Here is a 21,366-nt window from a genome sequence, read left to right as displayed (position 1 = left end):
AATGGTAACCAAGTTCGACCAATCGTGTTTACTTCTGAAGAGATGATACTTTCGATCGAAAAATAACTTCACTACATGGTAGAGTGAGTACAACAACGGACAACTAAAGATGATGGCCTTCCTGGTTTTATACACATCAAAACTACCTAAGTGAATTCTAACCTAGACTCCCCATCTATTTGAGCTCCTATCACTTTCCACTCAATATACTCACCAAGTGTGTGAATAACGCTTATAACAATGTGTATTTTATGAAATACACAAACCAGCTCTCTAAACATGCACAAAAAATGGCAGTCAAGAACAATAGAGTAACATCAAACAAATGACAACATTTTTTGGCGATGACAACTCTCTCAAAATCCTGGGTGTGTAACCTTACCAAAGAGGGAAAACATTCATTTTATATAACACATTATCAGTTGTGTGTCATTTACTAGAGTTTTCCAATGCACTTAGAAAAATCTCAGTAAGCGATATAAAAAAAAACGCGGAAGCATATCAAACAAAAATAAATTACAAAAATTTTACGTCACAAATCTTGACATAGAATAAGACACTAGATATAGCACAAATATTCCCAGCAACATATAAAGCAATAATTTTGCCAATAACAAAAACAGCCAATAACATTAATTAACAAGTGATTCTACTATAGGCAACTTGGCTTTATTTACCTTATATATAATGAATAATAAAAGAGAAATACAACAGAAAATATCTATATATGTATATATAGTTAGCCAAGTAATTCTTAAGGTTATTGGAATTTATTAGCCTTAAAATTATAATTAATGAAAAATAAATAACAACAGATGCGTCTTAAAATTTGGATAGAGAAAGTTTTAATAGTCTTTTTTCCGTTCTGTGATAAACTTACTAGAACTCTAAATGATTTTATTAGTTTAAGACATATTGAGTAATTGGTATTATTGGCACAATATTGAACTTTCCACATCAATAATGAGATTCAAATGTCATCATTTTGTGTAGTGTGCACGTAGATCATATTATTGTCACAATATTAAACTTAAGCAAATCAACCTACTAACTATATGTACTCTACAGTCTAAAACATATGTACCAAATGAATGAATAACGAACCATTAATTCATTTTTCTGTACAAACACTGTTATATATATATATATATATATATAATATATTCAGCCCCATCTCCATAAACCATGGTCACAGTCGAAGAGACTCTTCTTTTGTTCTTATACTGACCATATACTTTTTCAATTCCTCTGGGTTTTGTGTTGACGATGATACATTGTTTTATACATTTATTTATCTTACCACGAATGTTTATTATTTGTGACATGGCATGTGCTAGACCTAAATTACCAGCAACTATTCCTTTTTTCTCTGAAGTTTTAAGTTAATAGTACATTTCATCAGGGCCGCCCCAAACTCACCGGGGCTCTAGGCGATTCAATATTTTGGGGCCTTATAATATTAATAAAAATTAAAAAAATGTAAATTTTCTAAAAAATGGGCAAAAAGTGTAAATTTTTAGGGTAAAAATTTTAATTTTCTAAAAAATAAGCAAAAAATGTACAATATTTTGTTTTGGACCCAACCCAATTGGGGGCCCAAGACACAAGCTTTGTCCGCCTTAGGTCAGGGGCCGCTGCATTTCATTAACTATTGTTATTACTAATATATTATGTTTTCGATGAGATTTTTGGTGTTTCTTTATATAGTACTAATCTCTATATAAAAAAAAGTACAAGCTAAAGAGATTCGGTCGAGTCATAGAATATGTAATTGTTAATTATTAAAAGTTAAAACGAATCAGCAAAGGATTACACTAAGCTAATACAAACAAATCTAAGCTTAACAAAATCTTTCCATATAAAACGTTAATATTGGCAAATAAAAAAGGATTTCTATATAGTCTGTCAGTTGTTTGAGGTCAATACATGAAACATGATTTATCTCCACACAGACATGTGGGGTTTTGTATTTCCCTTGTAGGACTATGGAGTAGCTAGGTAGGGCTAAACCGCCTCAAATCAATAAAAAAAAGATTAAACTAATAATTTGAAGTTATATAGTGAAAAAAGCGGGGTTTCATTATCATATTTAAATAAAATGATAATTACAAAATACAAAGCAAAATGGAAAAAAAGACTTTTTTATTTTTTGAAAAGTAATTATATTGATCAAAATTATAAGATATATTAACAGTGTAAAGTATAAAAAATATAATTGATCGAAATTATATAATTTAAGATAAATCTTAAAAGAGTTCATGGGTTCAAATTCAAGACAATTTCATTCGATGTATGCGTAAGATTATCACTAAACAAAACTTGTTTTTTTTTTTTCACTTTCTTATTAAGCATCTCTTTTAAACATTATTTCGATTAATTAATTAATTATTTTATTTTATATATCATATTCCCATAAATCAATAATAACAAGGACACACAATCCAAGAACTACCACCACTACTACTAAATAATAACCCACTCCTAGTCCCTATTATTATTTCCTCTGCAGTCTCTCAAGTCTCAATAATTTCTGCAGAAATATGTAATCCAATCTAAGTCTCTCTCTTCAAGCTTTAAATTCCAAAACTCCGTCATAAATAACCTCTCTTTCTCTGCTTTTATTTTTATTGTAATATACATTTATTAAAAAAGAGATCGAGTAAGAAAAGCGAAATAGGAGAGCGATTCGATGGAGGAAATGTACGGACTCCAAGCAGCGACGACGACGACGACGGCATCAGCGGCGGCGGCGGCGGAGAATCTGTACTCCGACAAGGCGTTGATGTCGCCGGAGAATCTGATGCTTCCGACGGAGTATTACCAGGCGTTCCTCTCCTCCTTCAGATCAGACAACCACGGCCACGGCCAGGTTCAGCAGAGGTCTCTCCCGGCGTTCGGATCGGAGGAGTTTTTCTCCGCCGCGACGGCGATCTCGGAGTCCATGATCGCACAGGAAGAAGAGCTCTCTCGCCTAATCAAGGCCAAAATCGCCTCTCATCCTTCCTATCCTCGCCTCCTCCAAGCGTACATCGATTGCCAAAAGGTATATATATGTATACATATATACAATTATACATGTGTGTATATGAACTGTTTGATGTATTGCGTGTGTGTATATATAGGTTGGAGCGCCTCCGGAGATAGAGAGTTTGTTGGAGGAAATCAGAAGGAAAAACGACGTCGCTTGCAATAGAAGAGGCGGCGGAGGAGGCGATTCCATGATATCCACGTGCTGTTTTGGAGCCGATCCCGAGCTTGACGACTTCATGGTCCCCTCAAATATTTGTTTTTTTTTTTTTTTTAATGTCTGGAAGATTACTGCTGATTGATTAATTAATTAATGAGTAAGTTAATTAATAAATGATTTTAATTTTGGTAGTATTTTTTTTTTGGGGGTATGTATTTAGGAGACGTACTGTGAGATGTTGGTGAAGTATAAATCAGATCTGGAGAGGCCTTTTGACGAAGCCACCACTTTTCTCAACAAGATCGAGACTCAGCTCAGTAATCTCTGCACTGGTAATAATACCAGAGCCTTTTCTGGTTTGTCTCTCTCTCTCTCTCTCTATTATATATATATATATATCTATATTTATATCTATATCTATATACTACATGTATATATTCATCTCTTTGGTGGTGTTTGTTCATGAGCTTTCGGTACGAGTTTCATCTAGTGAGTATACATGATGTATATATCTGTATGTGTTTCCTTTTTAGTTTTTGTAGATATTATTAGTAACGAGTTTCTAATTTGAAAAGCAAAAAACCCTAGATATGAAACTCGACCTTTATATATATATGTGTGGAATATATTAGATTTCTTTTTTGTAATCGCATGGATCTTCCTCTCGGCTTTTAGCATAAATTCATCGAGGTGAAATGAAATTTGATAACAGTGTCCAAAATTTTCATTTTTCCTTTTGGGAATCGTTTGTTTTTGCAAACCCTTCTCTTCTTGTTTCTTGTGCTTTGTATCTTTTCTTTTCCCTCCTCAACTTTGTTTTTTTCTTCTTCTATCTTCTTTTTTTATATTTTTTTTTTCATCTTCTGAAACCTGTCGATCTCTTTTCCACATTGGAGATTCTGATTTTGACGTTTCAGAGATATCTGTGATGACAACTAAATAGTAATCCGAGTGTTTGTGAACACTGTGACGGTTTAATATTTTCGCTTTTCTTTTTGCTCCATCAAAATCCTAGTCATAGCAGCTTTAATACATGGGCACTCTTCTACAACAACTGACTTAGTTTTTTTTATTATTAGTTTATTTCTATTTTATGTTCCTAATCCTATATCTTCTAAAGCTATAGTTTATTATTATTTATTAATTGATTTTTTTTTTGCTTCTCCATCTGCGATTCATCATCTGTTTGATTTAAAATATATAAAGTAAAGTTCTTAATCAATTTGGAATGATATTCGGGGTTTTCAGTTTGCATGATAAAATGATATGCGTATTGTTAAGTTACAAATAATGGCTTAACATAGTTTCATTAAAGTTATAGTTGAATCAGTTAAAAGGTAATGGCTGGGATAATTTGCTCAGCTTGTGTATATAAATCATTTACAATGATTATTCATTAATGAAGTCAATACAACTCTAATACAAACAAGTCAATCTCTATCTCTTCTTTCTTTTCCTCTCTAGTTTGAACTTATTTTCAAGTTTTTTGAGAATCTTGTTATAGTATTAGAGTCCAACAGGCTAAAGCCGATCAAAACATTGTGGTGGATTCGAACCCGAGATGTATGAACGTAAAGAACTATCATCTTTAAAGTTTGAACATCTTGTTAAGGATTCCACAATCGAACTCGATAAAATGAACGACTTAACTAAGTTTAGAAGGTTTATAAGAATAGATATATGTATGTAGGGTATGTTAACAATCTATTGAAGAGTCTTATAAGGTTAGTGGTTTCTTTCCAAACAATAAAGCTAGCAAAGCAAAGTAAATTATTATTTAAAAAAATAAATAATTGAAGTCATTAATGAGAAAGTTTGTTAATTGTTATGTAAAAAATGTTTGAAATAGTCCAAATGACTTTTCTTTAATCAAATCAAAGTACTATTCAAGTATAAAAAATATAGCCCAAATTACATACTCTTATATTTGTTTGAGCTCTTTTCTTAATTATTAGATAATTATGATAGATTTTTAATGTAAGGGTTTAAATGGACTACATGCCTATCTCCCGGTGTTAATTAAGTGACCTTGAATCCCCGATTACCATATAGCTAGCTTATATGTATAATATATACTCTTTATTGAGGCTCTATTAATCTTTATTCATTATGAACTAATAGTTGCAGCAAAATTAATTTACTTACGTATTTATTTATCTTTATAATAATGAGATTTTTATTTAATACAAAAGCTACCTAATTTAAACATTTTAATTTTAAACTTGTGCTAAAATACATGAAAACACGTATTTTAACTAAAGACATGTACTTTAACTAAAGACATTTGTCAGCTATGATATAGGTGATCACCAATGTTAGATTGAGTGATATCACACACACACGTATTATTTGATAAGATGAGCTGGATTGGTCTTAAATGCATTTCACTTTTGCAATTGTTATTCTTGAACATCATCAATAAACCCAGCTAGAAAAAAACATGGCTATTGAGAGAATCTCGTAACTGATCACGTGAGGGTTTATCAAGGAATAAATTAGCTTTACAAATTTAATCACGCTGGCAGTTTCCTTAATAAGTATATATATCTAGTTATAGTTGGTTCGATTTACTTTTTCTTCTTCTTCATGGTCATCGATATTCAATATGCGATCTTGATTTCCAGAGTCTTTATTGTTACCTTTGTATCCAGTTCTTTGTAGAATGATTACTAATTGTATTTGTTTAACTACAAGTACAATTTGCTTTTTCTTAATTTAATAGTTTAAAAATACTTCTATGTTACCGTAAAAAGCTGTAGTCTTACTTAAACTTTGTTAGCAGCTTTGGAAGATCAAAGCATTAGTCTAACATATAAGATCGAGAGTATTTTGCAGAAGGGTTAAAAAAAGATATGCTTTAATCCATTTGGTTAATTACGGTTGGCACATAACTGCAGTTTTTTAATTCGTGGAAGTACAAAATACCTTTTCAAAGATATGTGATTTACATTTCTTTTCCAGCTTTGGCTTGTACGTGTTGAACTAGTAACATTCTTCTTTGGTTAAACTAAGATTCGGTCATTATAATATTGGAGTTAAAAGCTATACATTTAGCTGAGATCAATGGAAATATCCATATGGACGTTAGATTGGCATATCTTCACGTGGCTTTGTTGCTGTTCACGCTTGTCTACAATTTTCTGATCTGCTTGTTTTTTTTTTATGTCGAGATCTTGATGTGCTTGCCATAGATGTTTAAGAGAGTTAGCATATTCTATAATTCCATTTAGAAAATAATCAATCCAAAATTTTAAGTGTCAATCCATATCATACGGTTCCTTGTACTTTCTTTATTCTAATGCCTTAAATTAGCTCTCCATTTCCACATAATGTTTTTTTTTTTTTTTTAAATATTCTCATTACAAAAGCAAATATTATATTCCTACGTAATCTTGCACTCTTTGAATGCCGATTCGTCCGTATCTGGGTTTACGTTTTTCTTGTTTTATATAACAGCGCCTCCTATTATATATGGAGAGCTGAAGTGTATCTTCATGGTATATAGAATATAGTAAAGTCATGTAGTCAAGGGCTCAAGGCTTCTTCGTGATTCTTTGAAAGAATTATTTTATTTTTATTCTTGTTATTGTTGATGGTATTGCTCGATTCAAAACAAAAACAAATGAAGGTTTGTCTACTTTTGTTTTGGAATAATGAAAGCCGTATCTCAGTTCGTACTGTTTTTCACGATATTGAATAAAGCTAAATTACGAATTGTTATCTTGCTTATATACATATTTAATTGTCACTAGTAGACAACTTGTGCTATCATCCCCTCTAGTTATGTACAAGCTTCAACAATCTTGTTGTTTTTATTATTTGATTTGATTCTGTTTTATTATTTTTAATTTTTCGCATTGCTTCGTTTGATAGATTATCAATGTAGGATTTGGTATGAAGTAGAACAAGAAAACTTTACCTTTGACGTAAGTCACAGATTATAGAATAATTCTAACTAAATGTTAAACAAGTTGGCTAAAAATCCGAATGATCAGTACTATTGGGTTCTTTTCTATATTCATTGTATCAGTGTAGAATTTGTCTGCGTATTGGTATTTCCATATTCTTTTTCATTTATGTTATTTTTATATTATTATTTTTATTATTATTATGAATAAATCAATAAGTAAATCACGAATAGGGTATTGGATAAGGTAGAGAGAAAGAAGGTGCGACGTAGACGGACCAGAAGCTAAGAGAGGTCATTATAGGAAAAGCGATTTATTGGTTTTATTATTAATAATATTTTATCTATAGGAAAACATTAAAAGTTTTTTTTTTTTTTTTTGAGTAGTAGAAAGAAAAGAACTTCATATATATTAAATATATTAAAAAAAAAACCCGGATAGAACGGGTGATATAAGTGTTCATCAACATGCACAGCGCTTTCACATGGACTCCCGCAGATTTCGCTGTGAATCGCCAGCTTTTCAATGAATCAGATATCTTTTGTTTCTATCTTCTATATATAATCACACATAAAATATATTATATCTTCTTTCAGTTGCCCTATTTATTTATATGTAAATAAATATGGGTAATGGGGGTTTTAGTGGTTGTCATTTCCATGGACGCAATCACTTGCATCATTGTGCGCACGTGTCTGTCACCCAGCTCCCAGTTTCTCTTCGGTCCCACCCAAATACATTATATATTTTTACAGATATTTCATTAAATGATTTTTTTCCCCCTAATGATTTCGGTGTCGTATTATAGACATAGTGTAATGTTTTATTTGAAAAAAAATATAGGGGTAGGTGATCTATAAATCCTAGTCACCCGTGCTTCACCAGTGTCGTTTTTGTTTTCCCTTGTTTGATTTTTATTAATTGTAGTTTTCTTGGATTCCCTTTGGACATTAACCATGTATGTGATGAACATTCAAAAGTGGAAAAAACCAAGCGGATACAAAGAGGGACGTTCAATGGCTTATCCTAAAAACGTGAAAGAAAATAAGAGAGAATTAATTGTTTGAGAAAGGAAAAAAAAAAAAAAAAAACAAGACCCGGATATATCGGGGTAGAGGGACAAATAATGGAGGAGAAGTGGGATTCATAAAACATGTAGAGATGGGTAAATTCATATTATTGTTGCATGGATTGCTTGGACTTGGTGGGTCTTTATAATTATTATATGTATATATATATTTTATAGGGATATTCCTTTAATAGAAATTAAATCTTTCTGTGCATGCAGTGCCGGTCCATGCTTAAAATTATTAGGTGTATTTAATGCAGGAGTTGCTAGATATTACCTGGTCATACATAGCTTTTTAGTATTTTGTGGTCTTTTTCTTTTCCAAACATGACTTCACAATTCACATGGCTTTTTCCCGACTAATGGAGAAGTGGGATTCATAAAACATGTAGAGATGGGTAAATTCGTATTATTGTTGCATGGATTATTAAGAAGAGTCATTATATTATGCACAATTGCACACGCTTGCACAATCCTTTTAATTTTCAAGTATATTAACTGAGAGAACTGAATTACCATCGTAAAATAAATGTTTGTTTTTAGTTGATTAAATTGAATGCCCAGATTTAATTCTTTGCGTGTATAGGTGCGTTTAACTGCCCCTTTTTTTTTTACTATAAATATAAGTTGGATTTAAAAGTTTAAAATAATTTATGTATAAACAAGTACAACACAAAAAAAAGAAAAAAAAGAAGAAAAAAAAGACAAGACCTGTCTTATAATGTTTTAATATTAATTTAATATTTCAATTGGCCAGTTCATTGTACTTATTTCTTATTTTATTTTAGATCAAACACGAGGGCAGTCACTACTGTTTAACTTGTTTAGAATAGAAATATCAAATAATCATTAAGATATGGGATTAGGTTTACTATTTCATTTAAGAGTTCTGAAAATATGAATATTTATGAGCTGAAACTCATTAATTAAGTGTTTCAATGTGAATATGTGGTACTAGTATGTAATATTTTTTTCCCGAAAAACAAAAACCTTCCCTGCAAAGTGATATTGTACATTGGAGTCATTGGACTAAAGGAGAGATATATATATATATATATTTATAAGTATTTCAATTATGTATACTTATTTGTTTAAGGGAAAGAAAGTGAAGACTTATTATTTGATTTGATAGCCATGCCGTGCTGTCGAGTCGTTTCTGACTAAAGTGTGTCTCTTTCACAATTCTCACACTTACTGTGACTTGACAAACGATACGACCAATCACTGATCTCTCTCTCTCTCTCTCTCAAACCCAATGAGATCAACCCCTCCGAGTCTCTCTCTCTCTCTCTCTCTCTCTCTCTCTCTATTGACACAGACACAGTGGCCTAACCTAATTAGCTCATTGTTCTTGAATTTTGAATACACTTTATCTGAAACTTTCGATGACTCTAATTTTTGAATGTTGTAACTGTTACTCTTTTTATTTATTTAACTGTTTACCAGAAAATTTGATAGTGATAAACCTGATAGGTCTCATGTTTATATTTTAACCGGGAAATATTTATACTTTTGATTTTGTCACTATTTTTTTTAATAATACTTAATAGTTATTCTCATGTAAACCCTCCCAGTTTAGTGGCACATGTGTTATTACTTATTATATATATCACGTGGTAAACTGGTAATTATCGTGACCTTATTAGTGATACGATTAGTGGCCATCATAAACACCTGAGCTCCACATCAAAGTACCAACACCAACAGTTAGCATTATTTTATGTGCATGATATTATTATAATTGTCGTGTGTTTCGTTTGTGTATGTTATATATATATATATATATTAATATATATATATTTCTGTGTGTGTGTGTATTTATGCATTGCTTTATTGCTTTCTTTTCTTTACAGCTACTTCCACGGAATCTCCAAGTCTTTTTGTTTAATAAAATATCCACCATTATTTTTAAGTATTTGTATCTTCTGGAAAGTGAACATTGAAAATCTAATTAGACGTGCATTTGAAATTGAATCGGTCTCAGCTTTGCATTGGTGCGTGTAACGGTCAGATATTATTCTCTGAAAAATTGTCTCAAATTCAGTACTTTTTTTTTTTGTGTTGCTTTGCCCTTATACTGAATTCCTGATTATTCATCAATTTGCTGTGAAAATTGTAAATCAAACCCAGCGAGTGATGAGCTATTTTGGCTTTGAAATTAATAATAATTCTAAATTTTGTTATTATTATTTATACATGTTTAAATAATTTCGACACAGATGAAGGAGGCGGTTCTTCGGAAGAGGAGCTCAGCGGAGGAGAAGTGGAAGGGCAAGAATGTCAATTGAGATCAGGCACCGAAGATCGAGACCTCAAAGATCGGCTTCTTCGCCGATTTGGGGGTCACATTAGTACGTTGAAGTTTGAGTTTTCGAAAAAAAAGAAGAAAGGAAAGCTTCCTAGAGAGGCGAGGCAAACGCTTCTTGATTGGTGGACTGTTCACTATAAATGGCCTTATCCAACGGTACAACCCTAATATCTTAGCTATGTTAATATAATCAGGACATTGTGACATCTTAATTAATTAATTAGGAGGCGGATAAGTTTTCATTGGCCGAGACAACCGGCCTCGATCAGAAGCAGATCAACAATTGGTTTATAAACCAAAGGAAGCGCCATTGGAAGCCGTCAGAGAATATGCAATTCGCGGTAATGGAAAACATTTCGGGGCAGTTTTACCGGGACGATTAATGAAGAAATGTGATTCGCATTGTACATTCTCAAAAAAAGAAAGAAAAAAAATAATCTATGTTTATTTGACTTGGGATGATTAAGATATGCTTAATTAGCAATGTCTTGTATATGTTTAAAAAAATGCGCACTTAATTTTACTTCTAATATCTTAAATGGGTTAATTTCTTCCCGGAAGAGTTAGAGTGAAGGGGAAGGATATAATTGTAATGCTCTTAGATGTATATTTTTGGAATTTGGCCAATTAATTAATATTTATAATTGAAATGCTTACTTACATGATCGGCCATTAGAGATAGATGCGTTATGTAGTTGATTTGGCCAAATCAAGATCGGTTGATTGAAGAACAAAGTAAATCTATAGCTCATAAAATCCAAGCGATCTCATATTCTTAATCTCTATCAATTGGCATATAACAATGCTACAAGTATATTTAGGATTTAACACACAAATCCAACTTAAAATCATTTTATGAAGTTTGCAAACAACAAAATAAAATACACAGATTTATAGTGGTTCACTTACAATGCGTAAGGTACGTTCATTTTACCACTGCAGATTCTCACTATAACCCAAATCGAGAAAAAAAGTGTTTATAAATCTCTTGAGCTTGACAAACAACATCGGTACATTTGGTATTTATAGGAAAAACATTAGGCTAACAGACAGACCTGAAATTCCAAAAATACTTTCAACTAAGAATCGTAACATTGTAATTTTCGCCTAGGGAGATCTGCTCCCTACGACCATCGAGAAAGGGGTTTACCACCCCCTTTCCAAACTCCACGTCGACCTGAGCTCGATCCGCAAATCATCGTCGTTAGGTCTTTAGTCATCAACTCGTCACCTCGGCAACGATTATACTCCACACCTCTAACAATCTCTCACTTGGAGATTAATCTCATCACATGTCTTCATCTTCAGCAGCGATTCCGATCCTCAAGCAAGGAGTCCAACTGAAGTCAAACACAACTTCAGTTTGTCATATGGCACTGACTTCGTCATCATGTCAGCTGGATTCTGGCTTCCTGCGATTTTCTCAAGCACTAGCACTTCATTTTACAATACCGATATGATGAAGTGGTATCGCAGGTATATATGCTTCGTCCGAGCATGATACATCAGGTTCTTTACCAACTGAATGACATTCTGGCTATCACTGTACATCACACTCCTGTCATGATTTGATCTAGCCCAGCTCGTGCAGAAACGTCTGCATGTATATCATCTCCTTCGTGGCTACGGTGATGATCACGTACTCTGCCTCGCGGCTTGACAATGCAACAATTTTTTGCAACCTTGACACTCAGTAGATTGTCGTATGGTCTTTAGTTGTTAGCTCGTCACCTCGGCGCCAATTAAGCTCCACACTTCTAACAACATGTTTTTTAATTACATTCGTTCATTCATTTATATTATAAAGTGTGTAAAATTCAAAAGTTGGAAGTCATCACCTTTATCCAAATAACTTATATAAACAATTTCAAGCGGTTTTTAAGGAAATATACGACCTTATTGCGAGTGTGATTGTTATGGTCATTAAGGCATTCATTTAAGATTCGTGTAACATATATTTAATAGTCCACAAGCTCAAACTTGATAAGTTCTTGGCCACTGCGTGTGTGTTTTCTAAACTGTTTTTATGATCACTTTCACAAAACAGTTTAGTTTTATTTTACCAATTTGTTTAAGAGAATAACGTAAAATAAAATGTTAAATGTTCCCACGTTTTTTTTCATACGAAGTAAAATCACAAAAACTACTCCAACAAGTGATAATATCCTTCCGGTTGAGTTGAGGCTTAAATAATTACTCGAATAGGTGAGAATAATTTAGAAAACAAAACATCAATTTTTTTTTTGTTATTACGTACTACGTAGTAGATAAATGGCGTTAGAATAGACATTAGACACTAACCGAAAGAAAATTAGAATGAATTTTTGCATCTCTCTCAAAACTTATAAATGTGTATGTTTACAACTCCATAAATAAACTTCATGAATTTATGGAAACTAGGTAATTAAATAAACAAAAGATTGAAAGCTAGTTTATAATGGGTAGAATCGAAAGTGGTCGCTTGTGCGTTTTAAAAAAAGAGTACCTAAATCGATGTTGAAATGAGCGTTGAACCTCTTTTTTCCAACTTCATAAACGCCTAAATCCCCAAAGTGATAACGTTGTGGTGATATATAATCTTTGCCTCGGACAAAGTAAATGCAATCTGGTATTGACAACCATGAAAATCAATAGAGATATTGTCTCCCAAAAATATAGCCATTTCACCGAGACTTCTCACCTTCATCCAAGTACGATCACACCCACACCCAATCTCGAAACAAACAATTTTCTCCGTGTAACGATTTTTTCCATTGTGATCAATATGTGATCACGGCTCGTATAAAAGATCTCCTTTCGGAGTTTTCACAAGATACGCTTTAACTACGCACTTTGTATGCAACTTGGGCTTAAACACTTTGTAAAAAGCAATTATTGTGATACACAACTTCATCAAATAGTTCGTAGCCTTCTACTTTTTGTGTCCAACTCAACCGGTCAACCCTTCATGTGTCCGTGGCAATCCTAATGAAAGTCAACTTCGATTCGGATGCGAATATTGATTCAATACTGGATCAGCTGTCACAAGAATTTTTTTGAGGTGATGTATTCATGTGTGTCAAGTACATACGGTCTACGCTCGGTAGGGTTAAGATCATCTGAGTGATTAGATTACGACCGACAACACCGGCCTCGAAATAGGGTTTGTGAAGCGTGACCGTGAAGTCCTTGTTAAGAGCCGCTAAAAGATCTGTTGTAAGGGAATTTGAGTCTGAGCTTTCCCAAAAACTTGTTTTGAATAGGATTTTTAGACTTTCCAAGCATTATTATTATTATTATTCTCCTTCTCGCATGTAACCAGCAACATAGGAACTTGATGTTCTTTTGAAACTCTTATCTTGCAATCCTGAATAACATTTATTTATTTATTGAAGCTTGGAAATTTTTTCACGTACATTAATTTTTTGGTCGGTGAAGTGTTTTTTTCTTTTAAGAGGGTGAACTAGAGTATACAAACATAGCGTTTAGCCCTGACACTCTAATTCACCCTCTTTGAGTCTAATACTTTCAAAGTTGGGGAAGTTACAAACATATCGTTTCTGAGTGGTACATTTACAAGAATAGCGACTATTTTAAATCCTTTCTAAAATAGTGTGTTTTTTTAAATGATATGTAGTTATTTTGTTTATAAATAAAATTGTAAACTGTAAATAAAGCTCAAATCAGTATGCAATTAAAACTGAGTCTGAGACTACCCGAAGCAATTAAAACGTTATTCAAAATCCAGCTTTTATCCTGCTCTATCAATATTCTGTATTTTTTGTTGCTCAAATACGGTATCAGACTTTAGCACGTCTGCTTTCAAGGTTACTCTAGATTATTAGCCAACTTAATTTTAGCCAAACAAACTAAATAATAAATTATCAAATTTATATTAAGAAACAATTGACATAGAAAAAAAAATACATTTGAAGATATATGTTATGAGGGTTTTTTCCTCGTCCGAAAAATATTAAGGCCCAGCCCGAAAATGAAGAAGACTTGATCGAAGGGCATGGAACGACTTGCTTCTTTCTCAAAAAGTGGGGCTCGCCAGAACCCTTTGTTTCAATCTCAAACATGGGGCTTCGTCAGAACCCTTCGTTTCAATATCAGACAGGGGGCCTCGTCCGAACCTCTTCGTTAGTTGTATGAATTAATAGATAAAATTTAATTTATACGAAAGAGAGAGAGATGGGTATTTCATAACAAAAAGTTATGAAAATAGTGTTTTTATTGTGCAATATTCTTAAAAATAGTGGGTTATTTAATTGTTTTTAAAAACAGTAATTTTCAAACCATAAATAGTTCTTGGATAAGTTAAATAGAGCCCAAAACATAATTTTTTATTTTATTTTATAGTTTACGACTTAAATAGATACTAATTTTGTAATAAAATTTAGATATGTTGTTATCGGGATAACTTTGTATTGACACATATGCAATTTCTACATGTTATAATGGAGAAATGGCTACAAGTGGTAGCACCTCTGATATATATATATATATATATATATATATATATATATATATATATATATATATTTTATCAAAATAAACCAAAAAATGTTTTTGGACACTTGTACTATAAACTGTAAACATGAAAGTATACAGTTGTCATAAACCGTAGATTTATAAGTCTACAAATAACAAAAATTGTATTTATATAAATCTACTAGTTACTAGTAGAATTGTCCAAAAACATAGTTTGACTTATTTTGGTTAAAGTATCAAAGTTGCTACTAATTGAGCCTATTTCCTTTTAAAAGTTAAACATGTATTTTAATGGAGGAAGCTATTTAGCATATGCCAATTTTTTAATACTAATTCCACAAATACTAATTAAAAGGTTTTAATCACATAAATACAATAATTAGAGTAACAAAGTGATACGTGGGAGTATTTTGGTCTACCAATAATCAGTTGGAGAGATGGGCTTAGTCAAAAGTCCAAACGCCAAACTAAGGCCTTTTTATTGCATATCTATTTCAGTTATAATAAGTGAGAAATGCATATCAGTAGAGAAGAGCATGAATTGAAGAGTATTTTGGGCCATTGGACTTCCGTACCGACTTGAAGGGTACAATTTACTTAACACCAAGTTTCTTAGGAATTTTGACGATCATTGTAGTAACGTTTACATAATTTTGTGCGGACATCTCTTGAACATGTCGTATTTCCATATTTTTACAAAAGTGTACTAAAGAGACCTATTTACCGTTTCTCCAATTTGACACTAGGGTTTGAAAGAAAAAAAAAACATAGAGTGTCGCTTGCTCATATTTTTCCATTTGAGGTCATTGTCAATAGTAGTTTCCATCGCTTACAGTCTTGCCTTAAATTATGGAGTATGATAAATAAGTATAGGTTTCAACATAGCATGTATGTTAGGTTTCGTGGAAGTGGCCATATTAGCACTAGTGGTGTTAATCCTCTCGTCTTTGGTGTCGCCGACAATGTCAAAATCAATGTTTTGGAGTTGGTCAAGAATTAGCGTTGGAGAAGCTATCGGGGCATCAAATTTCTCGTGGATGGCAAGTTTTAGCCTTCTACTCCCTTTGTATGACATATTCTCGTCGTCGATTTCATATTTCATTTGTGCTTTTTCGAATTTTTATTTTTCTGTTTATCAACACATTACTCTCTAGTTCAATGAATAAAGTACCAATATCGGTACGAATTCCAAGTTTATATTTTACTGGTATATCGATTACCAACTGTTACTGGATAGCCATAATAGTTTTAATGCCGTTACATAATTCTACTGATCTAAGTTTACTGATATATTAGATACATATATCGACATATTAGATACCTACACTATATAATATTCTATTCAAATCATAAATCACAATGTCACACAATATTCAAATACAATAACCAAGTTTTTAAAATTCATAAGAACATATAAGCTCACATAAGTTTTCAGAAACAACTTATCATGCAACTTATATTTACGGTGTTGATTAAATTAATATGTAATACTTTTTTTTTTATTATTTACATTTATATACTAGTATTACTTTGCACGAGCAGAAGTTAGATAATCACAAACACTCCAAACGAACTTAAAGGCAAAAGATTTAAAACACTCGAACTATGAGAATTAAGAAAATAGACATTTGATCAATACACAATCGTTATTTGAACAAATGGACACTGGAGCTACTATTCACAAAAACTAGTAGCTTACGTGTACAATCATGACCATATAATAATATTCAATACATAAATTTAACAAAAAATTGGCTACATAAGCCACCTAAACTATAGGAATTGTAAATTAGCCAACCTTTGGTAAATACTTTGTAAATAGCCAACTTGCATATGTGACAGCCTATTAACTACCTAAAATATATGTTTGACTGTGTTAAATAAGTCTTTTATTAATCTGTTAATAAATTTACTTGACTATTTACAAGAAATTAACTAAATGTGGGCTATATCTCAATCCACTATATCCGTGTGGCTATATAGCTTAATAACCCTAAATTTAATACTTTCAAAATCGGTATACCAAGGTATGATGTCAATTCTTCTTTTCAAAATCGATATAACGTCTGTTTTTTTCCTTCAAAATATCGATCTAAGACCAACTCCACCCGATAACACCATTTTCTACTCTATTTTACAGTACATGTCACATCAAACACTATCTCATCTCCAACCGAACTCTATTTTTTACACCAAATTGAAATATTAATTTTATATTCAACTTTCTCTTATTTATTTCTATACCCTTATATTTATTTAATATCTTTCTATTATACCACTTATTTATTATTTAATAATGAAGTATTACTCCATAAAATTATTCAAAATACAAATTAACACAAAGTAAACTTAATATTTATTAAAAACAAAATACAATACAAAACAAATAACATAAAATAAAATAAAGTACAATTACACATAGAATATCTTCCCGATTACTAGTTTATGTATTGTAAATTTATTTTTAATTTTATTTTGTTGCATTTTGTTTTTTTTCTTTATTTTAATGTTTTTTTTTTACATTTCGATGTCGTTGTAATGTTATTTTATTTCTCTTTTAAAATTAATGTCGTTTTAGTTTTTCCCAAACTCCAAATGTTAATGTTGTATTTGAAAATAAATTTAATGAATAATTTAAGGATAAATATGATATAGTTTTATAAATCAATACAAATATATAAATTATAAACTTTATAGGGACTAAAAAAATATTTTGGTGTAGAGAATAGTGTCACACCATATTTGGCGTGACGCTAAACCTATTTAATAGGTTCGATTGGAGCAGTGAACGACGCTATCCCCACCCTTTAGCGTACGGGTGGAGATGCTCTAACTACACACCTTATTTTATTTTTTATTTTATTTTATTTTATTTTATTTTTTTTTATCGAGCGGTTGATACGTAATGGCCCTGTGTTAAAAAAAGTCAAGAACTTTATTAAATGATAGTTGAAAAATGCCATTTTTTGGGGAAATAATTAGCCCGAAGGTCATTTGTTGGCAAACCCAAAAACCGAGCATTTGAGGAAATGTTGTGCAGCGGTGTGGTCTCTCTTCCACTCTCCTCCGCTCCGAATCGCCGCTTCACTCCGGTCCGATCCCAAGCTTCCGACCGCCAAGCTCTCTTCAACCGCATTGCTCCAGATTACGATAAAGTAACCACATTTCTCACCTCTTTAAATAATAAAATCGAATATATATACATATAGCTTGGCTTTTAAGCTTATTCGTGCTTGACCTTCTTTTTGTTCAACATCGGAGCGAAGTTTAATGACTTGCTGAGCTTGGGCCAGCACCGGATTTGGAAAAGAATGGCGGTTTCATGGAGTGGGTAATTTTTTATTTTTATTTTTTTTATATATATAAAAAAAATTGGAATTTTATAGTGATGGTAAATGAGACTAGTAATTGTCGGTGTAGAGCGAAATTGGGAGATAATGCTTTGGATTTGTGTTGTGGGAGTGGAGACTTGAGCTTTCTCTTGTCTGAGAAAGTTGGAACCAGTGGTAAGGTTCGTAATTATTCAACCCCTGAAACTTCACCATTTTATTTATTTATTTATTATATAGTGCTGGTTTTTAAAACATTGTTCCAATCTTTGAAATTCAGGTGACTGGTCTCGATTTCTCGGTGGAACAGTTAACCATCGCTGCTTCCCGGCAAAAATCGCGGTCCAAGCCTTGCTTCAAGAATATCGAGTGAGTCTTGGTTGATAGATAGTTAAATAAAAAAAAAAAAAAAAAAAAAAAAACTCCTTATCAATGGCATTTTAACAAACACATTGAGTGCTGTATATTTGTTAAGGTGGATCGAAGGTGATGCGCTTGATTTGCCATTTTCCAATGGTTACTTCGATGCCGTCACAATCGGGTACGGTCTGCGAAATGTGGTCGATAAACGTAAAGCTATGCAGGAGATTTATAGAGTCCTAAAACCTGGTAAAACATTGAACAAGTTAATCTTGGTATTTTTTTTTTATTTTATTTTTTTAAATTGTTTTAAGTCCTTGTTGTTTGAATTTTCAGGTTCTAGAGTATCGGTTCTCGATTTCAATAAAAGTACCGGGGAGTCAATTGCTTCGTTAATTCAGGTTTGGATAGACTTCAATGCTTTTAAGATTCACAAGAAGCTAGAATAAAAACATTGTTACCCTCTTGAGTTTTGAGTACAAAATTCGCTATATTATTGTCATTTTTTTTTTTGGAAATTGGATTTTAAAATACGTGTTTACAGGAGTGGATGATCGACAATGTTGTCGTCCCAGTTGTAACCACACAAGGTCTCGAAGAGGAGTATAAATACTTAAAGAGCTCAATCAAGGAATTTTTAACAGGTATTTTGGTAGGACTCTAGATATTGGAGATTATATATTACTTAGTAGATAAGTTAGGGGTCAATATAGAATACTTGGCAGTTATTCGTCTATGATTTCAGAATTCGCGATTGAAGTACAAGCTTGTACCATTTCACTAGAATTTTACAAACTATTCTTGGCTTCCAATTTTTTAGTTCCCAGTTCCCACCATATTCACAAAGAATATGTCCAAAAATGGTTTTTTTTTTTTTTTTTTTTTTTTAAGCATAGTAATTTTTGAGTTGCTGAGCTGAATTTATTTGTCCTTGTTTTAATTAGGCAAGGAGTTGGAAAATCTCGCGTATGAAGTTAGTTTCTCTAAAGCTATTCATTACGAGATTAGTGGAGGTCTCATGGGAAACTTAGTAGCCACGCGCTAAAACATTTTTATTTCTTGTATCTCAACTCACATGACTAATTTATCCACTGTAAAATAAAATTCAAGCCACACCAGTTTTTGTTTTGTTTTGTTTTGTTTTTTTTCTTCTTTTCATTAATAAGCCCTCAGCACATATCTCGTATACATATAGAAGCATATATACAAATCTATTGTAATCTCCATTGAATATAAACTAGAAGTTGAAGCAGAACTAGTCAAATCAGTCACGATGGTGGAAAGATTTTTGAGTGAGATTTGCGTTTCGACTCGAACTTCTTCGAGTGAGACGATCTGCCGCTTCACTTGCTCTCTCTGTTGAAAACGCTTCCACGTCTGCGACGTTTTAGGACACAGCGATGAAGCGAAAAACATCCCTAAAGAGCTTAATGCATGTTTACAGACTTCAAGTAAACAGTTAATTTCATAAAGAAACTAATTTAAATGTTATTATGCCCTATAAAAACTAAATACAAGTTGAAACAATTATATTTAATTTATTTTAGACAAGGGGGTTTTTTTTATGAACCCATAATTATTTATTGATAACCATAAAATTTAGATTATTAAAACTATAAATAAGATATTAGAATAACTACAAACAAGCATTTCTAAGTTTAAATATGTTTTGGGTGAAACAACATTTTGGATTTTACATCAATTTTAATTTTTTTATGATAAAAATGATTAATATAGTACAAAATCAAGACCGTTTTGCTACAAAATAATTGATGAAAGCTCTGTTTTTTTTTTATTTTTTTTTTATTTTTTTTATTTTTTATTTTTATTTTTATTTTTATGAAAGCTTACTAGTGTGACGAGTCTATCTGAACACTTCATGGTCTTGCTCCTATTGTTCACTCATCCGGTGACGATCTCCAACAAGAGTACGCCAAAGCCACACACGTCGACTTTCTCGGTCAACTGGCCAAAAATCGGACGGGCTAACACAAAATCGGGCGAATCCACATTGTGGTTAAAGTTGATTCTTTTTCTGGATCAAAATCTGGAGTGAAAAAGAGAGGTACCAATGCGATGAGATTCACACGAGAGGGCATGTAGATAACATCAGTATCATTCTTGAGGATTATTAGGACATGACGATGATCTAGAAGTCCCACAGTAGGAGATTCAGATAAATTTCAATTCTGTAAAATACGTTAAATTTGGCGATTAAGGTATTGGCTAAATTGATGATCTGCAACACGTAGTTCTCTTTGTGTTAACAAAATCGTAGGGACACCATTCTTCGAACCATATGACTTGTTAGCAAGGGATTCGAATGCTTGGGAAAAGAGGGGTATCAGATTTCTTTGAGATCGATGCAAAACTGTTCTTAGCAATTGTCTAATGAGATTACAAAGGTCTTTGATGAGCTACTGAACTTGAGTTTGAAGCCAAGTCAACTTATTAGTCTTCCTATTGTTGATGATTTTGGAGCTAATAAGTCAACATCCAAAACCGTTCATAGGAATCTGCACTTGGGTAATATTGGTCAATATGATAAGGAGTTAAACAACATTCATTCTTCATTTTCCTCTCTCGAGGAAATCAGCTTGCAAAGGAAGAAAACTGCGAATCGATTAAAAAATTCCATAAAAACTCGGGTTCGTGTGTGTGATTGTTTGTCTGTGTGACATTTGCGAGTTCTGGTTCATCTTTGCAAGAGTTTTTCCGCATCAGAACAAGAT

At 32.2% G+C, this 21,366-nt stretch overlaps 2 protein-coding genes across 3 annotated transcripts; both read left to right on the top strand.

Moving 5' to 3' along the window:
• The first annotated feature begins 2,434 nt into the window (after positions 1-2,434).
• Positions 2,435-11,122, top strand: KNAT6 (homeobox protein knotted-1-like 6). 2 transcript variants are annotated; one of them, XM_089609084.1, is made up of 5 exons: positions 2,435-3,043; positions 3,123-3,269; positions 3,408-3,519; positions 10,384-10,628; positions 10,697-11,122. In XM_089609084.1, exons 1-5 carry the CDS (start codon positions 2,690-2,692, stop codon positions 10,853-10,855), a joined length of 1,017 nt encoding a protein of 338 aa, XP_089465210.1. In that variant the 5' UTR covers positions 2,435-2,689; the 3' UTR covers positions 10,856-11,122. The 2 variants fall into 2 exon arrangements, with proteins under 2 accessions (XP_089465210.1, XP_089465209.1); XM_089609083.1 differs by having other exon boundaries at positions 3,408-3,543.
• Positions 11,123-17,913: 6,791 nt separating this feature from the next.
• On the top strand, positions 17,914-19,989 carry MENG (S-adenosyl-L-methionine-dependent methyltransferases superfamily protein). Its single transcript, XM_089609390.1, has 8 exons — positions 17,914-18,100; positions 18,212-18,276; positions 18,366-18,456; positions 18,555-18,643; positions 18,750-18,883; positions 18,971-19,035; positions 19,179-19,278; positions 19,579-19,989. The coding sequence occupies exons 1-8, from the start codon at positions 17,975-17,977 to the stop codon at positions 19,677-19,679; spliced, it is 771 nt and encodes a 256-aa protein (XP_089465516.1). The 5' UTR covers positions 17,914-17,974; the 3' UTR covers positions 19,680-19,989.
• The last annotated feature ends 1,377 nt before the right edge of the window (positions 19,990-21,366 follow it).

The sequence above is a fragment of the Urtica dioica genome, chromosome 3 (assembly GCF_054948205.1).
Source record: "Urtica dioica subsp. dioica isolate 48M chromosome 3, U.dioica_male_clone48M_v1_H2, whole genome shotgun sequence".
Classification (NCBI taxonomy): Eukaryota; Viridiplantae; Streptophyta; class Magnoliopsida; order Rosales; family Urticaceae; genus Urtica; species Urtica dioica.
Note: the sequence above shows the minus strand (reverse complement) of the source record. Positions and strands in the feature narration are given on the sequence as shown.

Bases quoted from the DNA above. Each gene is read 5' to 3' on its own strand.
- MENG (XM_089609390.1), top strand. From the start codon at position 17,975: ATGTTGTGCAGCGGTGTGGTCTCTCTTCCACTCTCCTCCGCTCCGAAT. The intron at 18,101-18,211 runs GTAACCACATTT...ATCGGAGCGAAG, and splicing joins TTGCTCCAGATTACGATAAA to TTTAATGACTTGCTGAGCTT. The intron at 18,277-18,365 runs GTAATTTTTTAT...TTGTCGGTGTAG, and splicing joins ATGGCGGTTTCATGGAGTGG to AGCGAAATTGGGAGATAATG.
- KNAT6 (XM_089609083.1), top strand. From the start codon at position 2,690: ATGGAGGAAATGTACGGACTCCAAGCAGCGACGACGACGACGACGGCA. The intron at 3,044-3,122 runs GTATATATATGT...GTGTATATATAG, and splicing joins CGTACATCGATTGCCAAAAG to GTTGGAGCGCCTCCGGAGAT. The intron at 10,629-10,696 runs GTACAACCCTAA...TTAATTAATTAG, and splicing joins ATAAATGGCCTTATCCAACG to GAGGCGGATAAGTTTTCATT.